Source organism: Poecilia formosa, unplaced genomic scaffold, assembly GCF_000485575.1.
Source record: "Poecilia formosa unplaced genomic scaffold, Poecilia_formosa-5.1.2 Scaffold92, whole genome shotgun sequence".
NCBI lineage: Eukaryota > Metazoa > Chordata > Actinopteri > Cyprinodontiformes > Poeciliidae > Poecilia > Poecilia formosa.
The window spans coordinates 1,258,475-1,273,760 of NW_006800031.1; the positions used below are offsets into that span (position 1 = coordinate 1,258,475).

At 37.3% G+C, this 15,286-nt stretch overlaps 1 protein-coding gene across 3 annotated transcripts in view; it reads right to left on the bottom strand.

Annotated features, from left to right (window-relative positions):
• Positions 1-1,141: 1,141 nt before the first annotated feature.
• The window catches only part of LOC103142014 (transmembrane protein 132B), a 238,943-nt gene continuing 224,798 nt past the window's right edge, over positions 1,142-15,286 (bottom strand). For all 3 annotated transcript variants that reach the window (XM_007557864.2, XM_016674253.1, XM_007557865.2), the window contains 10 exons: positions 12,883-13,088; positions 10,126-10,189; positions 9,553-9,684; positions 9,201-9,278; positions 6,428-6,490; positions 5,805-5,933; positions 4,893-5,021; positions 4,502-4,786; positions 3,557-3,825; positions 1,142-2,881 (listed from right to left, as the gene is read on the bottom strand). In XM_007557864.2, the coding sequence (XP_007557926.1) occupies positions 2,260-2,881; positions 3,557-3,825; positions 4,502-4,786; positions 4,893-5,021; positions 5,805-5,933; positions 6,428-6,490; positions 9,201-9,278; positions 9,553-9,684; positions 10,126-10,189; positions 12,883-13,088 (1,977 nt within the window). In that variant the 3' untranslated portion in view covers positions 1,142-2,259. The remainder of the gene's footprint in view (positions 2,882-3,556; positions 3,826-4,501; positions 4,787-4,892; positions 5,022-5,804; positions 5,934-6,427; positions 6,491-9,200; positions 9,279-9,552; positions 9,685-10,125; positions 10,190-12,882; positions 13,089-15,286) is intronic.

A 15,286-nucleotide genomic window follows, 5' to 3' on the forward strand; every position in this document is an offset into this window, starting at 1 on the left:
TTCAGTGACTAACGTTTAGGTGTAATGTTTATTCCCTATGAAATTAATAAAATGGAGACCCTCGGTGCCCACTGATGAACGTCGTAACATTTGGTTTGGTTTTCTTCATGAATTGGACTCCTCAGACTCATTATTCTTAAGCGACATTAAGTATAACATTTGATGGATTGCCTTCATTTTTACATCTCATTATAGGAGAAAACTGATTCCTGTCCTGTACAAAGGCAGGTATTAATTCAATACTTCAAACAAAGACAGGTACAACTTTAGAAAAGAACCAGTAGGATCACTTTCACATTGTGGTGAAACTGTAGGTAGTATTCTGTACTGTCATCTGCACCATAAAATGTACAAAATATCACCATGTTGTTGGCTAGTGACCTCCAATCTTATTCACAAGCACTTTGAAGCATGTTTATTTATTTACAACATACAGCGTACTCTGAAACAATAACACGTTTATAAATAAATATTGCAATCTGAACAATCTTACAGTTCTCCTTTTTGTAGTCGAATTCTTCACGACTGGTCACCTGAGCTTAAAGAAGGTGAGGCAACCTCTGCCCGCTCCATCTTCCAATCTCTGGATTACTTATTCTTTTATATGTGCTATCATTCACCAGCAGACCATCCGTTACTCGTCGTCTTGTCCTCGGTATTCCTTCTCTTCCTCACCCTCCAGATGTCAATTTTAAATAAATAGAAACAGTGTCTAAGACAAAAGAATCATATATTCTCAAAATCTGAATAAACTTTTAAAATTAAAAGCTACAATTTAAAATATTTCTTAACTTTAAAAAAAAAATAAAGAAAATATAATAAAAAAAAACATTTATCAAAAAGTAGAAACAGAAGGAAAATATCTTTATGGTAACATGGAAAGGATGTTCCCTGTATATATATATATATATATATATATATATATATATATATATATATATATATATATATATATATATATATATATATATCTCAAGCCATTTCTATTAGTTAGTCATTCCTTTCAGTCATACTGTAGTGTCATTTAGTACTTCCTGGTAACTCCGTGTAATGCACAAACCTCTTCCAGCCTGGCTAGATGTCTTCATTCAGAGTTCTCATTAAGTTTTTAGCCAGGTTTTGCAAAGTCCAAGCCAGTTTCTTTTTACTTCACCCCCCTTTTGGTTTGCAGAATGTATCTGACTGTGTTCCACAGTTTGTTCTAGTTCTGCTTAATCACAGACGAGGAGAGAGGCAAGGGGATGTCACCATTGTTTCTGATGGGGAGAGAGCAGTCGTTGGCTGCAGGGTTCACGAAATGAGGCCCCATTAAAAATGGCCAGAGTCCTTTCTTATTTTTAATTGTGCAAGAATAAAAACGTATGTCTTGGATCCAAGGATGAAACAGTCTTTCTCGTGTCTTGTCCTTTTCAATCTCTCAGAGTTGTTGTTTGTAGTAAGAATGTGATTTCCTGAAAAAAGATCTGATTTATCTGGACTGCTGACTAAAAAATGAGTGAAGTTTCTGTTGAATACTTGAAATATACTTATATATATATATTTTTTTAACTCACATTATACTCATAAGTAATACCAAAATGAAATTGGGAAATGATAAGTCAACATCTGTTGTTTTGCGATATCAGTGAATCGTTGGTTAACCATTCAGGAGTCCTGGCAGGTAAATTGCTTATATTTTAAAACAAAATATTTACTCAACAGCCTTAGCCAACAATGGCAATAAATAAATAAGTAAAAAAAAAAAAGAAACAAAAAATCCCCCAAAGACTTGTGACGTCATTACAAGATCAAAGTTTGTCAACATCTTTGTTCAAATGTATAGTGGCTTACAAAAGTTTGTCCATTAACATACCCTGAATCAATAATGTATGAGTACAGTGGTTTACTGTTTTCTGAAAGTAAACACTCATAACCAATAGTGACCATTGCTGATTTTTACACTATGATTTTCACAATAAGTAACACAAAACGAACTCTGAATGTTACTTATTGTTTGCTACTGTTACTTTTAGTGTGAGCTAGTGATGACTTCCTACTCTGCTTTGCTTTAGGGGAGCCAAAGGTTAGGAACCCTTAAGCTGTGTGTCCAAAACCTTCTGGTTATCACTATTTTTCATTTTACTGCTCTCACATTTTTCGCTTCACTTGACCCTTTATTAATCCACTGCAAAGGCATCACAGGTGAATTGTACTCTTTGTCCATCTTTTCTCCAGCCCACATCCTCTGCCTCTCTATTGCTCAGTTTCTCTCCCGGTCAGTCACAGATTGTCTTGCAGCCTCTCCATGTAGGTTCTGATTTCAGACTGACCCAGGTCCATATCCTGGCACACCCACTTAATGTCATCCTCATTACCATTGGTCACAAGAACTGAGGAGTTGACATACGGGCCACCACTACCCGAATTATCGTTGGGCAAAACGGTGGCAAAGGATGTAAATTTGACTCGTTTGCGCTTGGCAGCAGCAACTGCAGCTGCAGCCGCAGCTCTGGGGGAATTATTCAGATGCTCTGTTTGCCCAGTGGCATCTTTCCCACCAGTAGTGATTGCAGAAAGGCACTGATGGGGTTCTGGGATAGACCTAGGCAAGGTCTGTCCATGGGCCATTCCCCGCAGTCCACCTGTGCCGCCACCACTTATTGTGCCCATGCCAGAACCTACACCCATCACCAAAGTGTTCCCAGCACCATTCAGAAGGTACTTGCTCTCCTCATATCCTCCTTCGTTTCTGTCGATGATGGTAGTGCATTCATCAGGTAGGCCCTGGCATTGGTCCGCATGGTCAGCTAAGAGGTCAGCCTCAGTGCCAAGCCACACCCAGTCATGGGCATGGTTCATGTTACCGCCTGCTTCCAGTACAGGAACCTGCTTGTGACGGTACCTAAAGAAAAAAAAGAGATGATAATTTGGCTTCAGTGAAGGGTAAATGAAGAAACAAGAAATGAATCCCATTTCTTCTGATGACTGTCAGAAATTTAGCTTGATTTTTTTATGTGGTAAGACTTTTGTACTTTCAGCTTTTCAACAGATTTGTGTTAAAATATAGAAGCTCTGACTAATAACCTAAAAACTTGAATGGTAAGATATAAGTAAGAATATACTCACAGCTATCAAGATTAAGAAATTGTGGTTTCAAAAGATCACAATATTTCAATTATATTTCTCTTCAAAGTGAACTCTGTCTTGCTCTCTGCATGCAAGTTGAATTTGTTTGGTAAACTCTTTAAAATTGATAGAGCTCGACTACTTTTAGTATTTTTGAATTTCTGTTTGAGACTCTTATTTTGAAGTATGAAAGAAAGTATTAAAATATTTAAATTGCCCTGTTATGTCAACAGAGTTGGCAGACAACACATAATTCAATTAATATCTAATATTCTTTTTAATCTTAAAGGGAAATTAAATGACAAAATAAATCAAAAAAGTCATCACAACTGTTTGTATTGGAGCACTCTTTTGTTCAACTCTTAAATAGTCGGAGGGGATATTTGAGTTGTTAACAGTTTTCTGAAAAGTTGAAATGCTTTAAATCATAAATTTAGCTATAACCAGTTACCTGAACGCAAAGCTGACACAGTTGATGAGGAAGACCAATATGGCCAGACAGAATACTCCCAGAAGAGCATACATCCCAATCTCCAGGTCTGACAGGCCTCTTGTGGTTTGGGTCAGCTCACTGTTCCCAGTTCCTGGAACTTCCACTTGTACTGAGTTCTTACTATAGTCCCCGCCTTGGCCTGACCCTCCCCGACCGCTGCTGCCACCACCAGCAGCTCTTCCACCTGAAGCACGGTGGGTAACTGTGCTTTTAGTTGTTGTGCTAACCTGACAAATGGAAATTAACACATCACAGTGTTTCAGTTTAAGTTGCAAAAACAATAAATTAGTTAAAAATTATCTAATGTAAAGGAGATAACTATTATCCCAGTATAAATCTTATTCTTTATTTAAAGCAGAAATTTTGAACTGTAACATTTCTGTAGGTGAGTTTTGACAGCATTAGGTGAACAGATAATCTGTGAAAACATCGATTATCTCCACCTCCTCCCTGAGCTGCTATTCTGAAGTAATGCACTGTTCCCGACCAAAAACAACCAATCAGAGCCAGGAAGAGGTTCTCAGCACTGTCAATCAAGGTTGTGTACATGCTCCTCAATGTGCTGTTGGCATAGAAACAACTTATCGTTACTGGAAAACCATTTATCCATTATTAGTGGCTATGCTAACTAGCCTGAGCATTCACAACAGCCTCTGCTAGCTACAGCGTCATTAGCAGAGGTGAGAAAAGAGGTGGGATGAGCAGTGCCACACAGCTTGTGATTGACAGCAATAAGACCCATGTCCTGGCTCTGATTTTTTCACAGATTATGTCTCATACCATCCTGTCACACCATAGTAACAGCTTCAACAATTATGTAAAAAATATGCTTTATTAAAGTTACATACTGACACTTTAATAAAGACAGCAATTTCAGGAAAATATCCAAAATAATCTCCCCACCTTCCTCATGGCTCCTTCCTCTCGGTCCACAGCCACACTCTTGGAATTCCATTCCCCTCCATTATTTGTCCGTTGCTCACTGGTGCCGTTTTCTAGCCCTCCACCATCCTCCGCTCCACCTCTCTCGTCGCTGTTGGCTCCAAACTTAACGACCACATTACCAACTCCAGATGCCAGCACACTCTTCCTCTTGGACTTCTGGCAAGTTTCAGAAATGACCATTTCCACACGAAACAGTGGACCCTGTCCATCACCCTCAGCCACGATAATTGGCCAGTGCTGCTCCTATTTGACAATCCAATAACAGGAAAATGAATAGACACGTTCTAGTTATGTTTGGATGAAGTGCCATAAGGGTTGTTTTAGATTTTTAAAAAGAAAGTGTTTTAACCTGATTGGTTACAGAGATGACACTCTCATCCAGAGAGACAGCTGAGAGGAGGAAGTCCTTGGGATCATAGATATCAAGAGGTGTCACTGAGCCATCACTGTAATGAATCCACGCACTAACCACAGCTTCCTGAATGTGAAAACAGAAACAGGATACGTTCAAAATGTTTTTAAGGCATTTTAGCCTTAAAAACATTTAAGGCTAAAAAATGTTTTAGCCTTTTTTTTAGCTAAAACATTTTTATCTAAACATGTTTTAGCTAAAAAAAACATTTTTAGCTAAAACATGTTTTAGTGTATGTTGATAATACACTGATAACTTTGCAGAATGTGAATCTTAAATGGCAACTGTTGTTATTTTGTGGTTTGGTTATAATTAATTGAGACTTTGGTGACCTAATAGTGTTGTCATCAATATAACTGAAATAAATAATCAATTTTTACTATTTGGACCAGATACAGAGAGACATATTTACTCTTCCACTGACTAACATGCAAAGCAGCTGTATCCTATTTGTCTCTGGGTCAAATCCCCGTCTCACCAATACATGTTTTCATTACATGTCTTCACTAAATCATGCCAGCATGTTGCCATCTCATCCCCTCCTGCTTCAGTTTCTGATACAGGGACACAAACCATTTTAAACCTCTTCGAGATACCTGCTGTAGGTAGTATTTTTGATAAACCTGGTAAAGTGATTTGGTCAGTAACCCCAACTATAATTCTATAACCAAAGTGTTACAGATCATAGATAAAATTCGGAAAAATTATGGTAACAGCATTCATCACTACTTAAAAAAAAATGGCTGTGTATTTTCAGGTAAGCACAAAATATTTTAGTTACGTTTTCTTCAGTGATCTGACAGTCATTATATGTGAATGCATAGATGTATTTGTAGAAGTAATTATTACCTGTTTGGGTGTGTGAAGCAGATCTGTGGCTGTAGTTGTCAGCTGTATTGCTTGGTAATTTCCAGGACTCGCTGTCATGCTGAGAGACAAGGATGCAACCAGCTGGACTCCCAGGTCTGTTATTGTTACCTGCAGGAACAGATATAATTTATTAAACAATCTATAAAGGCTACTAAAAAATCTTGAACTTCCACAAGTTAGCAATAAATACAAAATATTTCTGTATTTATGACAAAGGAACAGTGACATTATGTGCAACTTAAACTAAAACTAGAGTCACTCCAATTATGTAGTTGATATACATAACGCATTTTTTATCTTATTTTTCATGTCCACGTTAACCCTGTGAGTTAATAAAAATTACACTTTGAATTGGCTTTTTTTCCTTTATTCTTTGACTTGTCGTTTCTGAACAATAAAACTGCTTGATTGACAGATCTGTATAAAACTATCATGTTTCTGTTCTGTGTTTCTACAGTATGTCATCATGGGGAATACAAGGACTTATTTTCTTCAACTTAAATCACTTCTAAAAAGAAAAATGTAATAATAATCCATCAACATAACAACAAAAAAACATTAAATTGAATGAAGCAGCGAAACTAATTTACATGTTACTCTACCTTGTCATCCAGGACTGTCACAGTCTTCTCTGCCAGGATAGAATCAGACAAAGGGGACAAAACCTGCAACAAATCATAAAATGAACATACATTTTACCGTAAAGTGTGAAAACATAAATCTAAAACTACATTTACATTTTTTTAAGGATTTTCTTTAGGCTCTGGTGGCCTTTATTGAGCAGTAAATCTGCACAAACTAGAGAAGAAGAGAGAAGGAGAAAGGGGAAGACTTGCAGCAAATGGCCCAACACCAGGAATCGAACCCAGAATAGATATGATTTAGGTTAATTTCAAACATAAAATACTAAGGATCACTTTGAGTCCTTGGTAGATATTTTTGCAGTGGGCAAATTTAAATATTGAACCTGGAACAAACAAGGAAGAATAGATAGGAAAGAATAAAGAACACCAATCCTAATTTTTATTTTCCTTTTTATTCAGACTTTGAAAATACTGTAACTAAATACCATCCTTTTTCAGACTGTGTAGGAAAACAGGCTGACATAACTTCTTACACTTGTGCTATCAGAATTGGCAAGATGCTTTATAGTCTGTTATTACTAACCATGTCCAAAACAAGCATGTAAACAGTCATGAATAAACAGGATCCTTTCATAACTGATGAGATTATCTGTGTAAACACTGGAATGTGTTACATTCAAATTTAGTTGACATTTGAATCTCACAGTTGCTTTCAATCCATATTACAAAAAAAAACCTTGTAGAGAGAAAAATGTGCACACAGCACCTGACACAAACACACATCAGCTTTGCTCCCGCGGGTTAGCATTCAACTAAGTCAACAGGGCCAAAAGCAAAACAAGCAAAAGAAAAAGTGGGTGGATGAAAAGTGAATAAAAACAAGCAGTGAGCAAGAGAGGGTAATATATAGAGCAGGTGTCAGAGCAAGAAAGACAATGACAAATAGCGGTGGACAGAATATGAGAGAGGGCAAAGGCAAGGAGCATGAAAGATTGGGATACAAGAGGAGAGGGAAAGCACAAGACGGACAGTGACAGAGATTAGGAGCCTCGTGCTGGAGTGTACTCCTCCGCCTGAGGACAGGCAGATCTGATTGGTGTACAAAGAAAATCTCTCGCTGAACGTTTCAATGTGTCAAATTCAATCCTACCCTCTGTGAGGTAAAGGAAAAAAATGTAATGATTGACATGTATGGGATTGCACCTCAAGACTGGGAATGAGCCTGCGAGAGGAAGAAACTGGGGGAGGGGACTAAGGAAAGAGAGATGGGCAATAGAGGAAGAAGTGGGGCTCAGGGAGTCTTAGCTGGGGAGGTAAAATTGAAATGTCAAACTATCAAATGGTGGCTGTCGACACCGGCATGTAGAAAGAGAGAGTGCTGGGTAAATTCTCTCTTCTGGCTCCGAAAACGCACACAGCTGCCTATAAAAGTGCATCTGTATGTGTGTGTGTTTGTGTCCCAAGTTGGCTTGATGGAAACATACGCTCAGCTGTTTCCAGAAAGTCCCCTGTGTTTCCTCTAAACTCAGTGCCAACCTATTTAACAAACACACAGACCACTTGTTTAAGAGCTTCCATGCATGTGAATGCACTTAAAAACATTTAAAACCACTGATTTAAAAAAAAATTACATACAGTGCCTTGCAAAAGTATTCTTGACCTCATATTTTGCTATGTTACATTACAAACTGATGCATTTTTATTTTGATTTTACTGACCAACTCAATGGAATTCATATTTATAAAACTGAAGGAACTCTGGAGGAGCTGCAAAGATTCACAGCTCATGTGAGATAACTGATAAACAGGACAAAATGTATTAGCTCGACAAATCTGGCTTCTACGGATGAAGGGTAAGAATAAAGCAATTATTGAATGAGACCAAAAAATGTGTCCTTTATTATTTTGCATGTGGGGAATAACAAGCATTTGGAAAAAGGGGATCTAGTCAGTTATGACCAAAAGCTGAACTTAAGGCTTAAATGAACCTACAGCAAAAGTTTTGCAAAGAAGAAAATGTAAATGTCCGTTTCAAGACGTGCCAATATCTGGTAGAGATATTCCAGCTGTAATCACAACAATAGATTTTTCCACAAAAGTAATGATTCAAATGGGCTGAATCCAAAAGGATGACACCTTTTTCACATGTGTGTTTATATATTTTTGGAAACAATGTATCATTTTCTTTCCATGTCAAAATTATGGGTTACATTGTGTTGGTGTAATACATAAAACCTCTACATCATAGTTTGTGATTGTGAAAAATTTCAAAGGTTATGAACGGTCTTGTAGGCAATACTCTGAGAATGGATGGACTATCAAACAGCCCACTGGACTGTATTATATGTGGTTTTGCGGTGGCGTAAAGCCTATAAAGGCCAGACTGTTCAAACGTAGCAGATGCACAAATGTTTTCAATGTCAGCAAACATACAACTACAAAATATCACACCAAGATGTCAAGGCTAAATCCACAATAGTTAATTGGGGCTAATTGTGTAGTAAGCAAGCAAAGAGGCTTGCTGTTAGATATGAAATAGAGAGAAAGGGGAGGGAGTGTGTTTACTGCATAAGAGTGCTTTGCACTGGAAGGTGAAGGGCCAAATTACAACGTGCTTGACAAAAGCAGAAATGTTCAGCTGACTGTTCCTGGACTTTGTGATGAATTCACTGATTGTGGAATATATTTCAAAACCATTGTCCACCAAGCAGTGACTAAAGCAGAAAGCTCAAGTTCAGGAAATGTATATTGGAAGACATTGTATTTTGCAGAGAAAATAAAAAGCTACTCACTTGTATAGTAGTAATGCCTAGGTCACGTCCCATTAAAATATGTCCATCTACAAGCCTGGCAATGCGCGGCTCTTCAACCTGTTTGATAGAAACAGAAAGCCCAGATGTAACCTTCATTCTCATCTATGTGCTAGGCCCTCGTTTTCACTGTAACATTATGTACAGCTACGCATATTTCATATCATTGTAATAATTTCATTTGTCACATATATTTATTCTGATTGGAAGTAACATAATATTTTGCTGTAGCCCAGGAAGAGCCCATTAGGGTGATAGGAAGAAGGGCTTATATTTACTTAGGGGTACAGAATAAATTTTGTTTTAACTATTAATGATCATTTTCCACACTTACCTTCAATTGTTCCAAGACCAAAGGAGTGATATCAGCTTGCCAGTCAGTACCCAACATGTAAACCATCTCCCCTCCAGGGTCAGATGGTTCGGCAACAAAATGAGTGAGAACTCGCACCAAAGCATACTGGTACTGGAAAGTGGAGAAGGAAGGTGAGGTTTAGTGGACATGAGTTAAGGTCATTCGCCCCAATCCCCCCCAACTCATTGGTGACCAAATAAATAAAGTTGCAAGTTGACACACAAGAAAACTGTGCTATTTTAAAGCATATGTATTACATAAATTCAGAAGCAAATTTTTAGGTGTCATCTGACAAGCATTATTGTAAAAAAGACAAAAAAACAACAACAACAACAACAACAAAAAACAATCTCTTTTACCTCCTCCACTGCACAAGTAAATTCATGACATTTTCCTCATCTTTCAAGGTAAATAAACACCACATTAAATTAAAACTGCTAATTTCAAATTATATTCTATAAAACTTTATTAAGCAAAAAAAAAATAAAAAGAACACACACACAAAAAACTGCCTTTAAGAGCAAGACTCTGTGAAATTGAATCAAATGATACCTGTAGGGTGCAGCCTTTACCCTTTCTGTCATCATCTTCATCATCCTCACTGTCCCTGGTGGGTCTGTAAGAACAGAAGAAGATAAATGAGATTGAAAATTGAAAGAGGATGAGATAATCTGGTAATTAAAAGCCCTTCCAATACTCTAAATGCAGCTCCAGCTAATCCATACAAAACACTCTCCTAATAATAAGACTTTCAGTCAACAGAAAGCTCATTTAATTTCTAATTATTAATTACATTTACACATTCTACTTGAAGTACATATTTCTTGGTATGGCTGATCTTTTTGTGTCCAATGTAACCTAAAATAGGAGGGTGTGTCTTTACTGTTTTCTTAAGTCGGAAACACACATTCTCTGTTTTGCTTTTGTTTTTGTTTGGTTTTCAACCTGAAAAGCACATAACGTCCAATACAGTGTTGCTCTGGTAATATTTTTCCTTTATTTTATTTATTTATTTTTCTTTTTTCTTTTTTTTCTTTTTCCAAAATCTCTTTCTCTTTCTTACCGTTTAGTCAATGTCACATACTGTTTTTATTTTGTTTTTTAATTATGTAAAACACCTTGAAATGCCTTGCTGCTGAAATGTGCTATGCAAATAAAATTTGATTGATTGATTGATTAATATATTTGAAGGGACCCATAACAATTTGTAGTGAGGAAGGAGTGCAGTATGGGTAGCAAATCCTCAACTAAAAGTTTTTAAAATATTCTATTAAGTGTTGGAAATTTTGTAGCCTTTCCTCCAGATTCTCTTATAGAGTTTCATCTCCCAAATAGGGACAAATAAATACACAATCTTCCTTCTCTGCCTCCCTCTGTGAAATATCTAGCCAGCACTCAGAACTGCGTCTGAGTCTCATAACTGTCCTTGCTCCAGTGTTGCTCTGGTAATATTACACAAATCCTTATTCCATTTCCCAGAGCCCCAGTCACACATGTGTTTGCAAGAATGTCCCTAATAGTTCTTGTGTTTTACTCGGAGAGAGTGTGGCAAGGGATATGGTGTGTGTGCGTGTGTGTGTGTGTGCGTGAAACAGCCTGAGCACATTGGTTGGTGGCCACCTGAGCAAAAATTGGCAAATTGAAAAATAGACATAGCCGAGCAGAATGGAAAGATGGTGATATGGGAATAACACAAAGCACATCAGTGATGGAGCTCATAGATAAATATGTGTATATATATACAAATGCCTAAAATATACACTGTGCAGGAAGAGATGGGCAATAGAAAAGGAAATTTGACTCAGTGATGACTGTAGATTTTTACCCTTAGAGGTTTGTGTGAGCAGAAGATCACACACACTGAAAATTATAAAATACATAAATAAAAAGAAGCTGGAAATCGGTATGCAAAATGTGATGATGGTGTAACAATAAATTTGGACACAGCTATTTTTTGATCGACTCCCCCTAGTGGTCTGGAGCACTTCCGTTTTCAGAACTTTTTGTTTTCTTTTCTTTTGTCTGCTGCATCTCATTTGTGATTGTAGTCTTTTTTGTTGGCGTCTTTTTTGTTTGCGTCTCTTTTTTTGTTTGCATGTTTTCTCTGTTGCTGCCATTTGCACCTGTAGGCCACCGTAACTTTCTGATCTATTTGAGTGATGCATGATGCTGATCAAAACATTTTAGCTGCATACATTATCTGACATATAAAACTATTACATTTATGTGTATTGTTATACTTTTATAGTTAAACCAGATGCTCATATTCTCTGTGTAAAAAGACACAATCTTCTGTTCCGTGTCAGTTCTCAAGCGCCTGTGTCCTGCATGTTTCAGAAGTTTCTCTGTTTCAGCACACCTGAATCAAATGATTCAGTAGATGACATGTTTCCTGGAGAATTTCATGACATGCTGGGGAGCTAATTGAGCTATCTGAATCAGCTGTGTTGGAGCAGGAACACATCTAAAACATGCAGGACAGCAGCCTTCGAGGACTGACTTTGGAGATCCATGGTTTACACTGCAAAACGGATAATTAAGAAATAACGACTGTTTAGCCTAGCCTTTTTGACCTACATTTCCAGGCGGGGAGTGGTTTAGAGTAATGGACAAATAGATGGTTGAAGTGAAAGCTCACACATGACACTTCATGCTATGTGAAAAGGTTAAAGTTTATTTCCCGTCTTGAGGTGAGACCTGGGTGCTGAAGATAAGGATGCATTGTCATTTTGGGGTTTTTGCAGAGCTGAAGATGCCTCTGTCCAATGTTTGTGTAAATGTGTGCGAAGAAGCATAAATAGTGAGAGAGTTTCTGAGTTAGAAGCTTGATGACTTACGCATCGTACCTTATTGTCTTCTCCTTGATGATAAAGCCTTGAAATGAACATTTGTGAGTATGCCTCTGATTTGATTCTGCCTTGAATTTTCCTTTAACCATAATTTTCCTTACAGAACTGTTCAATTATCTGCAATTTTTTTCTTTCTTTATTAATTAACAAATGTCTAAGTTAGTCTAATAAGAGCAAAAGATGACAGAAAAATCTTCAAACTACCAATTCCCATTGCTGGCATTACCTGTTCAGAAAAATGTTTGTAAAAACTTTTTTTTTATCCATGATAAAGATGAATAACAAACCAAGGAAGCAGAATGCCATCTAACAGAGCAACTGCCTTTGCAGGCTGAATGTGAGGATTTTGTGTGAAATGCATTACATTTTGAGGAACTAACAGATCCAAATGCTTTGATCATCCACAGTGGGATCCTCCCCCCCACATCACTCACTCCCTGAGGTCAGACAGGTAAATTACCTCTTGTTGGTGGTGATCGGCACCCTCCAGCCTTTGACCTGGCTCAGCTCAGTATCTGACACATCTATCTGCAGGGGTAGCTTGGGAACCCAGACAGTGAGCAGCAGCTGAGCAGACAGGTGGAGGTAGGTGAAGTTTACTGCCAGGGACTGTCTACCACGCATTTCTTTGCCGTTCACCAGAACCTGGTCGCAGTTTAAGGAAACCTGATAAAGGGGAAGCGGAGAAAAGCAGATGAGAAATGAGTTTCCCTGGTGTGTGAAGCAGCATGGGTGAAGGATCTTACATTTTACACTGAGATCGGTGATTTTCACTCAGCTGTGGCAATAGTAGACATTTATTTTGCTCACAGCCCAGAGAAACTTTCCCTTACAGTACATCTTTTTTCTAAAGGCAAATTCAAAATTGATCACACATTGCTTCTCCTTTTTATTCATCATTCCCAAAACTGACCATTACTGTCTAATAAAGCAACATTTTGAGTTACATTCCGCACAATTTTTAGCTCAGTGTTGCAAATCAGCTGCTTTCCACAAATGACACAAGTATCATTTATTTACACATTTTTAAATAGAATTGTGGTTTTGTTGGTGGGGTTAACCTAGAAAAGTCTTTTTTTGGGGGGTAAATATAAACCAGTGCTCTTTCTGGACAGTGCAACGTTTCTGTGCTGGTGTCCTTACACAAACGTTTGATCTCTAAAGAGGTTAGCATTTTGTTCATCAAAGCCAACCCATTTCTGCTCTATAGGCTCGTACCTCTGAATATTTTTCAATTTAACTTTGCCTCTGTGTGCTCACGCTCGGCCAACATAAAAGGAAACGTGGCCAACTCATCTCCTTCCTGCTCCGTCTTTTCAGTATCTCCTTTTCTTCTCCTATTTTTAACCTTATTTCTATCTATTCTATCATCCACAATTTTCCTCTCCTGATCCTCTCTTTTACTTTTGTCTTCACTGTACCCTCCCCCATCTTTTCACAGTCTCCCTCTTCATCTTCCTCCCTTTCTAAAACCTGATTTACCGCTTGTTAACATCAAAGGGATGTTTGACTGTTGGTGCCCCAAACCATTTCTTCAAATAATTTTTTTTTATTTTCCAGGTATAAATGAGTGTTAAAAAAAAAAAAGCTAGGCTACTGTAGGAGGGTTTCCAATGAACGTTTACGGCAACAGAAGTCATGGTAGAGGACTTGCTTTAGCGGGTGGTCAGGTGTGTAATTTAGTTCATAGGTTTGGTGAATTTGTTCACTGAAATTAGTTTCAGGTTAACCAGAAAAGTTTGAGGAAATATCTCCACAGCTTTTTGTAGGAGAGGCAAAAGGTGTCTCTCCAAAAACACAAAACGTACCATACAGTACACTGTGGTACTGTATGCTAAATGTACCATACAGTACACTAAAGGGTTGATAATATAAGAACACATTTTTTTTACACATTTCCAAATTTGTCTGTTTTTTATGTTTTATTTTCAAAATCTAAAACAAAAAAATTACTTGCTCAAGAAACCTCAAGCTAGCTCAATATTTGCAGTAATTTACTTCACTGTTGTGCCTTTTTGAATGCAGCCACTACTTGCAAAAACTGCTGAGCATCCAACAAAATAAGCCAGTCTTTGTTTTGATCATAAATTACTGAAAGCCCAAAGGTGACAGAGAACCTGCAACTGCTGCCAGACATTTAACTTTGCACACACCTTAAGCGAGCTGATCTAAAAGCCTGCTTTGTGCAAGTAAAAAGATTAAGAAATGATGGTAATTCTGTGAAACATCAAGGTCTGCCATGTCAATGGAGTCTGTGATGAGCCCCTGTTTTGTACAGTCTGTCATTGGGAAAATGGATGTAAATGTACATTATGCTACATTGTCAGTACTGAGTAGTGTTGGGCAGATTACTGTGAAAATGTAACTAGCCTCAATTGCAAGTTATTCTATTTAAAATGTAAAGCAACATAGCAATCACAAATAATAAAAGTAATGTAACAAATAACATTTGGTTACCAATTATGTAATTATATAAAATTTGACTAAAAATCAACCCTCATGACTCATTGTTAATGACTTTTAAATTTTTAAACCTGTCAGTGTATTAAAGTGATATTCAACAGTGTCAAACAACTCCTTCTGAAATCCTTTTAACACATTTAAAAAAAAATAGTTGTCAGCTTAACAATAATACAATAATACAATAGCAGCTTAAGCTTAAGTTGAGACTTTAATACATATAAAATGATTTTGAGGTAACATTCAGATAAAAACTTAAATCAACTGCTAAATCTGGTTGTTTGGTTTCATTTTAAAAATCCTCTGATTCAGTGGGGAAAAAATCTTCCACCTTCATCTAAAGGAAAAGTTTGTTGTCACAAGACAAAAAGCAACATTGGGCTTCCCAGTGGGAGCTCCAGGTT